General features: G+C 41.9%; 2 protein-coding genes across 7 annotated transcripts in view; one reads left to right on the top strand and one right to left on the bottom strand.

The window, feature by feature from the left end:
* LOC100555440 (D-serine dehydratase) overlaps window positions 1–13,517 on the bottom strand; it is a 459,449-nt gene that overhangs the window by 277,670 nt on the left and 168,262 nt on the right. The window lies entirely within an intron of this gene.
* Window positions 1–13,517, top strand: part of setd2 (SET domain containing 2, histone lysine methyltransferase) — a 102,619-nt gene that overhangs the window by 57,802 nt on the left and 31,300 nt on the right. For all 5 annotated transcript variants that reach the window (XR_001731049.2, XM_008123477.3, XM_008123476.3 and 2 more), the window contains 8 exons: window positions 2,142–2,270; window positions 3,292–3,415; window positions 3,996–4,073; window positions 5,231–5,328; window positions 6,507–6,633; window positions 8,368–8,502; window positions 9,679–9,807; window positions 12,201–12,860. Coding sequence is in view for 4 of the 5 variants with exons in the window: in XM_008123477.3 (XP_008121684.1) it covers window positions 2,142–2,270; window positions 3,292–3,415; window positions 3,996–4,073; window positions 5,231–5,328; window positions 6,507–6,633; window positions 8,368–8,502; window positions 9,679–9,807; window positions 12,201–12,860 (1,480 nt within the window). In the remaining variant the exon portion in view is untranslated. The remainder of the gene's footprint in view (window positions 1–2,141; window positions 2,271–3,291; window positions 3,416–3,995; window positions 4,074–5,230; window positions 5,329–6,506; window positions 6,634–8,367; window positions 8,503–9,678; window positions 9,808–12,200; window positions 12,861–13,517) is intronic.

Here is a 13,517-nt window from a genome sequence, read left to right as displayed (position 1 = left end):
AAGGTAAATGGGCCAGCAGAACCTTGGATAAGAGAATATCTTTGATAATAAGGAGGGATTAAGGAAAAGCCTATTAAACATCAAATTAGGTTATGATTTTACACATTAAGCACCAAAACATCATGTTATACAAAAATTTGACAGAAAAAGTAGTTCAATACGCAGTAATGTTATGTTGTAATTACTGTATTTACGAATTTAGCACCAAAATATCACGATATATAGAAAACATTGGCTATAAAAATGGCTTGGATAATCCAGAACCTTGGATAAGCAAGTCTTGGATAAGTGAGAGTCTACTGTACCATAATTACTACATAACGTTACCGTGTATTGAATTGCATTTTCTGTTAATTTGTTGTAAAACATGATGTTTTGGTTCTTAATTTGTAAAATCATAACGTAATTTGATGTTTAATAGGCTTTTCTTTAATCCCTCCTTATTATCCAATATTTTCGCTTATCCAACGTTCTGCCGGCCCGTTTATGTTGGATAAGCGAGACTCTACTGTAATTACCCCTTTACAGGGGTACTCTTGTGTACGCTTGAGAGAGAAAGCTTAGAGCAGGCCTGGGCAAACTTTGGCCCTCCCTCCAGGGTTTTTGGACTCCAATTTCCACAATTCCTAACAGCCGGTAGGCTGTTAGGAATTGTGGGAATTGGAGTCCAAAATCCCTGGAGGGAGGACCAGAGTTTGCCCAGGCCTGGTTTAGAGAAAGATCTCCAGATGCTCATTTAGCATCTGGAGATCTTAAGAACAGAAGCCGGATGCGAAGATGCAACCACCAAAGACTCGGAGAGGAGACTTCTTACTTTTCTTTTCTTTCTTCTTATTCACTTTAGATGGTAACACAACTTGGTTTATAATATATGCGACAGAGGCTTAGATGTTGGAGGAACAATAACAAGTTTATTCAGGCACAGAGCTTAGTGGTTACAATTTTGTTTCTCACTTAGAGGCACTTTTATTAACAGTTACAATACTAGAATGAGGTGAGTCAAACTCCCTAAAGTGTCACTTCTTTTACTTAAAGTAGTTAGAACTTCTTCCTCTGCTACTTTTAAACTGCAGCCACCCCTGTGATATACGATCACAGATTCTCTGTTCCTTACCAGGACACAGACTACATTAAATAAGTCACCAGACTTATTTTAAACTGACTCAAAATGAACAATTGAGTTTCCTTGATCCCCTTAACCTAGGATCAATCTTCCCTGTGCCTCATCAGAGCACAGACTGAATCCCTTTTTTTAAACACTGCACTTTTTCAACAGACCGGCAGTTGGCTCCGCCTACTTCTCCATGGCAACCAGCCTCTGAGTGCTGAGATGCAATAACTGTAATACTTACCCTTTTAAAACACAAACACACAATTAAACATAACATCTGTAAACCAAAAATTCGTACTTCATTACAAATGCCAACCCCAGATCTTCCCTTTCTGGGTTGTCAAATGGGACAGGATTCCTGTACAGTCTTAATCGATCTTGGCGCCCGACAAGGGACCTGTCTAAATGTTTCAAGCCCCCAAATTTGGCAGAAAATTAGAGTCTGGACAGGGAGAGAGAACAGATACCCCAATATAGTTTGACAGTTTTACCATACTTTTTTCCTCTCCAAAATCTGTAAAAGTTATAGGAGTTTGTCTTGGATCCAATCCGGCTTCCTATTGAGTGGCGCTAGTCTCGCTCATTGCATTATAGTCTTCCTTACATTCCTTTTCTTTAGCTTTCTGTGAAAAAAACACATGAGCCACAGAACAATTTCCCCTGTTTATTAAATATTATTTGAAGCCAAATTCAGGTGTGCAAAGTCTTTGTTTACACTTTTTAGTAATCCTTCGTTTAGTCTTCCTAACCAAAGTACGCATTTCAGTGAGCAGCAGGTCCTGAAATAAGGTTTCGGACCATATTGTTCAGAATAATACTTAAGAAACACCGGAGTTTTTTTAATATGCTGAAAGCGAACTTCATTACACCGGATTTTCTTTGAGGTGGATGTCTCTGAATATGATATGCTTGCTGATGCTTCTTCAGAGAACCACATCTGCAGGCATTATACAGGAGGGACTGTGGGTGAAGTCCTGAGTGGCTTACAAAGTATGAATTATTCCCTTGTTCTTTCTCCCTTCGCGCTTAGCTCTTCGAGATGCCCCAACGGGGAGCATTGCTCCAACCGCCGGTTCCAGAGGAAGCAGCATGCGGACGTGGAAGTCATCCTCACGGAGAAGAAAGGCTGGGGCCTGAGAGCAGCAAAAGACCTGCCCTCGTAAGGCTTGGCTTCTTGAGATGCGCCTCAGGCGCACCAAACACCTAACTCAATAAGAAAGCCTTGGTTCCAAGGCAGAATTATCTCTGCTCCCTTCTTGTTCGACTTCTTGGGGATAAAATGTGGGTTGGCGTTATCCAGAGTGAGTGCAAATGCTAACTTGTTAGCCTTGGCTTTACACAAGGTGAACCTTCCTGAATCATAGCATCTGTGTTCCTATACATATATACATGCATCTGTGAAAGGAAGCAGGAGCACATAGAGAAGCCAAAGACTGAAAGAACTTTGAATCCCTTTCCTTTGATATTGCAGTATGATCCCCATAGCTGCAGAACCCGTATCCACAGTTCCACTTACACACACCTGAATTTTTTTCTATCCCTGGTTTGAAAGTGTTATCTCCAGTTTAATTGTGTGGTACTTACTTTACTCCGGAAACTTCATTTTTGTGGCCGCCACAAACTAGATTGAATTGGTTGAGACTCAGTGACGAGATAGGTAAACTGGGTCTCAACTAGAGTGAAATTCATTGAAAAACTATAGCAAAGTTTTTGCAGTTTAGTCAACCCTTTCCATGTTTTTAGGAGAGAATCAATTAGGAAATGACCTTTATAACCCAGGAACAAAAACTGTGTTACATATTGTGATGTAGTCTTTACGGAAATTACCATACACTTCTGTGGTATGCTGTGGCTGAAAGTGAGGTTAATCTCACAGACTAAAATACGGGGCTCTGTAGTTAACATGCATGGTCCAACTTTGGTCCTCCAGATGTTTTGGACTACAACTCTCACAATTTCTCACAGCCTACTGGCTGTTAGGAATTGTGAGAGTTGTAATCCAAAACACCTGGAGGGCCAAAGTTGGACCATGCCTGCTGTAATATCTCAGAGATCAAAGGCAAGAGGAAGATATGTATACAGATAGTCCAGACCTGTACCACTTAGGGTTGTTGTAGGTCACAAGCAGGCTGCTCGTGTGTTGTCTTAGACCTTTTTTGCCTTTCTTTGGGCCCACTTAGTAACACCTTTGTCCTGGAGTATTGTGGTGAAGTGCTGGATCACAAAGAGTTCAAGACCCGAGTGAAGGAGTACGCCCGGAGCAAGAACATCCATTACTATTTTATGGCCTTGAAGAACGATGAGGTGAGTAAAGTGGGAGTGATAAGACGGTCATGATTGATGTACAGAGAGGAAATTACCAAAACAGGTGGCAAAGTAGAGTAGCCAAGAGTTTTTGTAAAATGGTGCTTATTTAGAGAAGAGAAACTATACAAAATTCAAATACAGCATCTCTTCTATCCAGTCTCCTCTGTATCAGTAATTCAGTATATATCAGAGTTAATACCAAGTTTATAATAAATATATAATTCATTATTTATAGATTTATCTGTCCATACATAAACTTCTACAACTTTTAATTTTTTGTCTGTGTGTATTCATAAGATCACCAGTTGTGCATGGATATGGTTGTGATGTTTCTCACCGCTGTTAGCACAGTGTGTCTGTCAAAGGACCTTGTTCAACTTCATGGCTAATAGGATGCAAATAAATATTAACATTCCAGATCATTTTTCCATAAGAAAGAGTCTGGGTGTGTACATTTTTAAATTCGATGCAAGGAAGTGAAATTCCAGCTAAAACTCTGCCAAAGTCTTAATAAGTTACATTAAACTTACAAGGGTGCTCTTAAGCAGGAATAAATGTTTTTTAATGTTCTGTTCAGATCATAGATGCCACCCAGAAAGGAAACTGCTCTCGTTTCATGAACCACAGCTGTGAGCCAAACTGTGAGACGCAGAAGGTGAGTTATAAGAGGAGACTGTTGCCATTCGGGTTTAAGTTAAATGAGGTTGAATTATGTAGGATGGCTCTCCTGCATGAAAATATCCATTTTGTGTATTGGTGGTCAATATAGAAGGCAATACGTTTTTTAATACTGATCCTCAAGTTCTCTATGTCTTCATTTATATCTTATCATCTATCTATCTGCCTGTCTTTAAATATCTGTATATCTAAATATTTGCTTCTCGCTTCACATATTTATCTTTTTGAAACCTTGATTTGAAGCATTGCCTTGAAGTAAATAAAAACCCAGAACTGACAATTGACAGCCTGGCTTTATCCACGTATTTATACTGTATAAAATGTGGCAATACCAATAACTAATAGAAGTAGAATATGTTGCTGTGAGTTTTCTGTGCTGTATGGCCATTTTCCAGAAGCATTCTCTCCTGAAGTTTCACCCACAACTATGGCGGGCATCCTCAGTGGCATGATGTCCAGGGTGGGAGAAAGAAAGAACTCTTGTCTGTTTGAGGCAAGTGTGAGTGTTGCCATTGGCCAGCTTGATTAGAATTGAATAGCCTTGCAGCTTCAGTGCTTGGCTGCTTCCTACCTGGGGGAATCTTTTGTTGGGAGGGGTTAGCTGGCCCTGGCTTTCGAAGCAGCCAGGTTTTGAAGCTGCAAGGCTACTCAATGCTGTTTAATACTAATCAAAGTGGCCAATGGCAATATTCACACTTGCCTCAAGCAGACAAGAGTTCTTTCTCCCACCCTGGACATTATTCCACAGATATATAAATCCCACTTGTTCAGTTTCCAACAGACCTCACTACCTCTGAGGATGCCTACCATAAATGTGGGGGAAACATCGGGAGAGAATGCTTCTGGAACATGGCCATACAACTCGGAAAACTCACAGCAACCCAGTGATTTCTGATTATGAAACCCTTCGATAACACACAGAAGTAAAATTCCATGAATCCCCAGGTTTTGTGATTACATCAAGCTTGGATTTAAAGTACTCCATCTACTTGCATTGCATTATCTGGGCATAAAAATGTTTGGATGCTGAATACTTCAGAGATGCTGAGCCATGTTTTTTTTTTTATAAAATAAGACACTAATTATAAATATCCATGTTAAACATGTTGTAAGTTTTGGTCATATCCTCTTTAGTGGACAGTGAATGGGCAGCTGCGAGTTGGCTTTTTCACCACCAAGATGGTTCCTTCAGGTTCAGAGCTGACTTTTGACTACCAGTTCCAGCGATATGGGTACGTCTTGACATTCCTTTATTTACTTCTTTGATCAAAAGCAGTTTCATTAGAAGAAGAGCTGCAGGATCATGCATAGATCATGTTTTATGACTCAGTAACTGATTTATTAAAGTCTCCAATACTGCTCTTCTCATTGACAGAAGAAAGGAGATAGTGACAGTAACAACAATAATAATTATTGTACAGTACAGTAGAGTCTCACTTATCCAAGCTTCTGGATAATCCAAGCCATTTTTGTAGTCAATGTTTTCAATACATTGTGATATTTTGGTGCTAAATTCATAAATACAGTAATTACAACATAGCATTACTGCATATTGAACTACTTTTTCTGTCAAATTTGTTGTAAAGCATGATGTTTTGGTGCTTAATTTGTAAAATCATAACTTAATTTGATGTTTAATAGGCTTTTCCTTAATCCCTCCTTATTATCCAAGATATTCGCTTATCCAAGCTTCTGCCGGCCTGTTTAGCTTGGATAAGTGAGACTCTACTGTATTTAAAAGTACATCATTTTTTTCATCTCTTTACTAAATGTTATTTCCATAGAGAGGAAGAAAATTACTTCCTCTCTAAAGAGCGGAGCAAAAGAGAACTTTTGGATACCGGACTTTGGAGACCAGCTGTCTTCTTTTTGGAAATTTGATCCATAAAGCAAGATTGTACAGACAGATATAGGTTGGGCTTCTCTGTACAGTATTTGGATATCCAGAAGCCTGATTTTTATTATTATTATTATTTGCTGCAGGCTGCCTTCTTCCAATCTCAAGCATTTAAGATAAGAGATACCTAATCTGTAGTACTTTTTTCATGTTACTGTCATACCATTTTGGTTTTGTACTATAAGCCACTCTGAGAATACTTTGTTCTGGGGAAGCTTGGTGAATTAATGAACTATAGAACTATAGAACTAAGAACTAATGAACTAAGTTTGCATTCCTATGAAAATAGTTATAAAGTTAAGTTTTCAGAGTGTACGTATTTAGTTTCTGCTAAACCTAAGAACCTGCTTCTATAACAGTCATGGGCCAACTTGGGCCCTCCCTCCAGGTGTTTTGGACTTCAACTCCCACAATTTCTAATAGCCTACTGGCCGTGTGATGGGATGCTCAGTAGGATGAAATCAGCCGAATGCTGCCGAAATGATGTGCTTGAAATGCCTGTCTTTTCAACAGCAAAGAGGCACAGAAGTGCTTCTGTGGCTCCACCAACTGCCGGGGATACCTTGGGGGCGAGAATCGGGTCAGCATCAGAGCAGCCGGCGGCAAAATGAAGAAGGAGCGGTCGCGAAAGAAGGATTCGGTAAGGCTTTCCTTTCCCAGTTCGGTTTGGTCTTCCTTTGAAATTGCGTAGGGCTTTGGAAATAGGAAGCAATGGGTTAAAGTTACAGGGAAGGAGATTCCACTTGAACACGAGGAAGGACTTCCTGAATGTAAGGAGAGCTGTTCAGCAGTGGAACTCTCTGCCTCTTTGAAGGCTTCAGAACAGAGGCTGGATGGCCATCTGTCAGGGGTGCTTTGATTGTGCTTTTCCTGCCTGGCAGAAGGAAGTTGGACTTGATGACCCATGCACTCTCTTTCAGCTCTATTATTCTATGATTTTAGACTGCCTAGTCTGTGTTTTCATGGGTCTTCTCTAAGAAAGCAATAACAACAACAACAACAACTTTCTTTCTATCCTGTCAACAACAACTTTATTTCTATCCTGTCTTTCTCTCCATGGGGACTCAAGGTGGCTAACATTATTGTGATTGTTGCTGTTGTTGCTGTTATTATTATAATCTTTATTTATCTGCCATCTTTCTCCCCGTGGTGACGCAAGGTGTCTAACCGTGGTGTTGTTGTTGTTGTTGTTGTTATCTTTATTATACACTGCCTTTATCCCCATGGGGACTCAAGGCGGCTAACATCATCATCATCATCATCATTATTATTTGATACACAACAAGATGAGTACACAGCAAACAAGATCACTATGCTGGCTATTATATTGGATCACACGTCGGATCCTTCCCAAGTGTCTAGGACTATGTGATGTATTGGCGAATAATGTGTGCAGATCCAAGTAGGGGGTGGCCTTTTGCAGCTGACAGATGGTAATTTTGTCACCACCAAATCTGTTTAAGTGCTGGCCAAGGTCTTTTTGGCACTGCACCCAGCGTGCCCATCACCACTGGGACCCCATTGACTGACTTGTGCCAGAGTCTTTGCAGTTCGATCTTTAAATCCTCATATCGTGTCAGCTTTTCCAGTTGTTTCTCGTCAATCCTGCTGTCGCCTGGGATATTGCAACATCGATGATCCATACTTTGTTTTTTTCCCACAATCGTGAGGTCAGGAGTCCTGTGCTCCAAAACTCTGTCAGTCTGAATTTGGAAGTCCCAGAGGAGTTTGACGTGTTCATTTTCTGTAACCTTTTCAGTCTTGTGATTCCACCATTTTTAGCCACAGGCAGGTGGTGTTTGTGGCACAAGTTCCAAAATGTTGTTGTTGTTGTTGCGTTGTTTTTGTCGTTGTTGTTATTTATACACCGCCTTTCTCCCCATGGAGACTCAAGGCAGCTAATAATCCCACACTTTAGCCAAGTTTTAAAAGTGCAATACAAAAGTTAAAAAAAACAATTATGTAGCAACAGTGTTGTAAAAGCAGAATAAAATATAATGAATACACTTAAAATAAATTTGAAAACTCATAGTCCTGTTGTTGTCCCCAATACCATATCATGACCCAACCCACTCAAATTTAAAAACAAGGCAAATACATAAAATTAAAAGAGGAATTAAATATTTGTGTCACAACTACAAAGTTCAAATACAATAAAAATGAAATTGAAATTTCATTTAAAACCGAACATTCCTCTTGGATCAAAGGAATGCATTAAATTGGCAGATTGACAGTCATTCTGAGAGATTAGTCATCCCATAACTATTGTGTGACTATGACTCCTGATATTTCATTATATTAATCTTTGGGTTAGTTGTTGCCTGGGATGGATTTATCTCTACCTTGTTCACATTTGCTGCTGTTGTTTTGACAGGTGGATGGAGAATTAGAGGCACTCCTAGAGAACGGAGAAGGGCTTTCAGACAAGAACCAGGTTCTCAGTTTGTCTCGGCTGATGGTACGCATTGAGACGCTGGAGCAAAAACTTACCTGTCTCAAACTCATCCAGGTGAGGTGATCCCCCCTTCCTCTTTTGAACTGTTCAGAAGGTCAAATCCATATGGGGAAAAATTAACTGTGAAGGGAATTAGACATTTCATGTTAGCTGTGGGGCTGAGAGGTTCAACGAAAAGAGAATGGGAAACAGGATGGAGACTGAAAGATGGCAGGAGACCTCAAGGGCTGACAACCAGCTATGAAGTAGCTGCAAAAGTAATATAATAATGATATACTTTATTTATAATCTGCTCTATCTCCCCAAGGGGACCCAGAGTGGATTACAGGGTACATATATGGCAAATATTAAATGTTGTTATGCAATTGACAAAGACAGAACAATACATAAAGAGAGGCAAGTCTTCTGTCTTTATTCCATCTCCGGCATCTGGAGGCTGAGCTCGATTCAGTCATGGGGAGGTGCTGTTGTTTCATTCTTCCATGCCGAGAAGTTTTGTCGTTCACCGCCAGCATGTTTTTCAGGGGCGCCTTTTACCACAGTATCTATTGATCTACTCACATTACTGTTTTCGAACTCCTAGGTAGGCAGAAGCTAGGCTGGTGGTAGGAGCTCATGCCCCGGCTTGAACCTGCCAGTCTTCTGGTTAGCAAAATCTTCAGTAACTGGCAGTTAACCCGCTATGCTAGCCAAGGACCTAAGTAGGAGTAAGGGGGCATCTGCACAGTGGAATGACACAGTTTGACACCACTTTAACTGCCACGGCTCAGTGCAGTCGGATCCTGGGATCTGGAGATTAACACTCTTTGACAGAGGAGGCTAAAAGTCTGCATGAAAGCACACCCCCCGAGATTCCATAGCATTGAGCTATGGCAGTTAAAGTGGTATCAAACTGCATTCAGTCTGCAGTTTAGATGCAGCCTTCGTGCAGTCTCCTCTCTTGTTGGAAACGAAAAGTGAAGCCACTGTGCTTTTACATCAGGGTTATTTTTAGGTGTGAGGAGTCCCGATCTAGCATCTTTCTCAATAGAAGCAGTACTTGGGTTTCTGTGAGTTTTCTGGGCTGTCTGGCCATGTTCCAGAAGCATTCTCTCCTGATGTTTCACCCATATCTATGGCAGGCATTCTCAGAGGTTGTGAGGTCTGTTGGAAACTAGGCAAGTGAGGTTTATATATCTGAAATGTCCAAGGTTCATCCTATATACATACACACGCTCTCTCTTTTTAAAGAATACTCATTCTCAAGCCTGCCTGAAGACCTTCTTGGAAAGTCATGGCTTGTCGCTCCTCTGGATTTGGATGACGGAGCTTGGGGACGGACGGGGGAACACCGCCAACAACCTGAAGCTCAAGCTAGAGGTCAGTAGTTGCCTTTGTCCAATACGTTTTAGAATACATGAAACTAGGAGCTTTGATTTAGGGAAGAGCAGACAGCTTTTTCATCCATCCCCTCTCCTCCCTTTTCTTATCTTTACTAGCTTAGGTACCTGGCGATGCCTGGGGTTGGGTCTTTTATAATGATAAATTTCAGAAATAGTAGTTGGTTTGTGATGTTATGGTTATCAATGGTCCCCATTAGAAATACACATGACTTTTGAATGTAGGACACATATGGCTCCTTAGAAGTGGGCGGACTGTAATTCCCACCATCCTCCCTCAATCCCTCCTGAAGCCTTGTCAATATTTCAATTTGGTCATGATGGGTCAAGTTTGGTCCGGATCCATCGTCAGCGAGGTTCATACTGCTCTCTGGCTGTGGGTGGACTACAGTTCCCATCATCCTGGGTCAACCCCTCACAAACTTCATCAGTATTTTAAGTTGGTTATGATGGGGCTGTGTGCCAAGTTTGGTTCACGGTGTTTTCTGGATGTGGATGGACTATAATTCCCATAATCCTGCGTCAATTCCCCCCAAAGAAATCCTGAAAAATTATTCAAAATTGGCCATGATGTGTGTGTGTGCCAAGTTTGGTCCAGATGTGTTGTTGGTGGGAGTCACAGGGCTCAATGGATGTGGGAGCCAGCTTGGAAAATACATACAAACGTAAATAGATACACACACTGTTGCTGTATACATAGATTAAGCTTGAAGCAGCATTTGCTTTGATAGCCTAATGGGAAGGTTTATGATTACCACTTGTATCCAAACAATACTTTGAAACTGGCCCCTGGATTTTGAAGGTTATCAATGGCTGTCGAGTCACAAACGCATTATATTGTCTCTGCTTTCCAAAACTGGTCCTCTTACCCCAGTTACTGGGAAATGTGGACAGAAGAAAGAAACCATTTCCTTTGGGTCCCATTTGTGAACGTGCCACAGGCTTCTCCTTGCCACCCCTAATGCTGAGCTTGCCCACTCTCTGTCTATTCCGGCACTCCTCTGTGGGTGTCAGCTGCCTACTATGACAGTCTTTGTCATTCCTCGGAGGAATTACATTTTGCTTTGTCATCAGAGTCAGCTGAGACTGAGCCGGTGCTGGCTAAGTGCCTGGGTTCTGTAACAGGTTTGGATGAGGGCCATAAGCTGGAGCTGAATCCTGATATGATGGAGGTTCTGTGGATTAGTGGTCCAGGAACTGGGTTAAATACCTCCCTGAATAGGATTTCATGCAGAGGCGCAGCTTGGAAGAACTCTTGGATCCATCATAGGTTCCATGGCTCAGAGTGCTTGGGTCTGCCAATTGGTACTTTCCATGGACAGGAGATATCTTAGCCACTGTAGCTTATGTGCAGGTAACTTTCCATTAGACTGCTGCAGTGCATGCTATGTGGTACTGGACTAGAATACATTAACTTTATTGTCATTGTACATCTGACAGTGAAATTAAATGCCATCCCCAATTACATTATATATGTACAAATTACACAACAAAACACCCATCCTTCCACATTCTAATCATTATTGCGCAGCCCCTAATGCCACATCAGTGTGGAATCACAGAGTTCAGTATAACATCTTTAGGATAAAAGCTATCTCTCAGCCAATTTGTCTTTAGTTTTATCATCCTATACCATTTGCCAGATGGTAATAATTAAAAAGAAAAATATCCAGGGTGAGATGGATCCTCAAGAATATTCTGAGCTTTGTTAAGGCTGGAGGAATTATAAAGTTCTTCCAAAGAGGGGAGAGGAATACTTAGTAATTGCCACTAGTGCTAAATACAATAGTTGGACTGCTAACTGGAATGTGATACAGACACATTATTGTACTCCACTTTATCTCTCTAAAAAGAGACCCAAAGCAGCTGACAATAAAAGCAATACAATATATATTCTTGGTCAAGCCCTCAATGACTTTTCAACATCTAGATATCACTACAGCATACAGTAAGATACCGTATCTGCTGGGGTTATGTTTCCGGCCGGACCACGTTTACCTGAAACCACAGATATGACCAAAAAGCCATTGAATGAGTTGACTTTGAGATAATTGCATTGGAGAACCAAGAGATTCCTTGAGAGAAATCCTCCCTAGGAATGTGTTCAATCTTCCAATGCAAATCTGTGGGTACAGAGTTTTTACAATGATTTCAAATTGTATAAGGTGTAATGCTTCCTGACATGATTTTAGTTCAGGCATGGTCAACCCTCGGCCTCCCTCCAGGTGTTTTGGACTTCAACTACCAGCTGTTAGGAATTGTGAGAGTTGAAGTCCAAAGCACCTGGAGGCCAAAGTTTGCCCATGCCTGTTTTAGTTGATACCAAGCAGTGATTGAAAGGTAACCGATGTTGTTTTGATGTTTTGCGGCCAGATTATAAAAACCCTGGAGCTCTTGCCGATCCCCAACAAGAACATGCTGGAGGAGAGCAAAGTGCTCCCGATCATCCAGCGCTGGGCCCAGACCAAGTTGGCCATCCCGCACCTCAGCGAAGGGGACGGCTACTCCAGCGAGAACACCTCGCGGGCCCACACGCCGCTCAACACCCCGGACCCTTCCGCCAAGCCCAGCACCGAGGTGGAGGCGGACACGCCCAAGAAGCTGGCCTTCCGGAGGCTCAAGATCATCAGCGAGAACAGCATGGACAGTGCCGCCTCGGATACGATCAGTGAGGTCGAGCTGAAGGATGGCAAGGAGGAACCACCGGAGCACTTGGACAGCGCACCGATGGAGACTGTGGCAGAGGAGGAACCCGTGCAGGCAGAGGATGTGGTCAAGGATGCAGCTCCTGAGGCCCCGGCGGACCCCAACCAGCCTCAGGCGGCGGAGCAGGAGCCCGAGCCAGAGGTCGAGATGAAGGAGATCATAATCGCCGCAAAGATGGAGGAACCCGTGGCCGGGGAAACACCTTCCCAAGACGAAGAGGAGGGCTTGTCAGACGTGGAGAGCGAGAGGAGTCAGGAGCAGACGGATAAGATCGTGGATGTGAGCGATTTGGCCACCCGGCTCCTAGACTGCTGGAAAGACCTAAAAGTAAGTGGGGGTCTCTCTCTGTAGCTGTTCTTCAAAAATGGGGCTTGCTTCTCTGTGCCAAAGAGTGGGGATCCTTGCTTCTCTTAAGAAAGCATGCCAGGCTGAAATTATAGAAGCCCTCCTTTTCTGTCCCTTTCTTTCCAAATGATTTTGGATGATCAGAAAAACATGAAACACACAATATGGGAAAGGAAAAGAGATGCTGATGTAGAGTCAGTGATGAAATCCATGTTATCTTTTCACCAAGCTGAATTTTGCCTAGCTAGGGGAAGATGGGATGTATTGCCTGTGCTGCAAATGTATTAAAAAGAATCATTAGATTGAGACTTAGCCAAAAGCTTTCTATAAGTGTTGTGTTTTCCCTTTCGAAACAAACCTATCTGCATTTGCGGATTTGATCATTTTCAGATTGTATTTGCCATTGCTTCTGCTGTTGCCCTATATGGGATTGAAAAAATATCTTCTTTCTATCCATTTTAAGTTCCTTTGCCATGAATCTGTGGTCAATTTCTGCTAGGATTATATAGAGGACATAGAGATATCTAGAGAAGATTTCTCTAGGCATTTCTAGGTGCCTGGCGAAATGTTCACTCAGTTAAAATCTAGGAATCAATGGGTCTGAAGAAATTGAAAAGTCAAACTACTGTATGGTAGGAA

This window comes from Anolis carolinensis, chromosome 6 (assembly GCF_035594765.1).
Source record: "Anolis carolinensis isolate JA03-04 chromosome 6, rAnoCar3.1.pri, whole genome shotgun sequence".
In the NCBI taxonomy this organism is placed as follows: domain Eukaryota; kingdom Metazoa; phylum Chordata; class Lepidosauria; order Squamata; family Dactyloidae; genus Anolis; species Anolis carolinensis.
The sequence above is the reverse complement of the archived record's forward strand: the minus strand, read 5'-3'. Positions and strand labels throughout refer to the sequence as shown.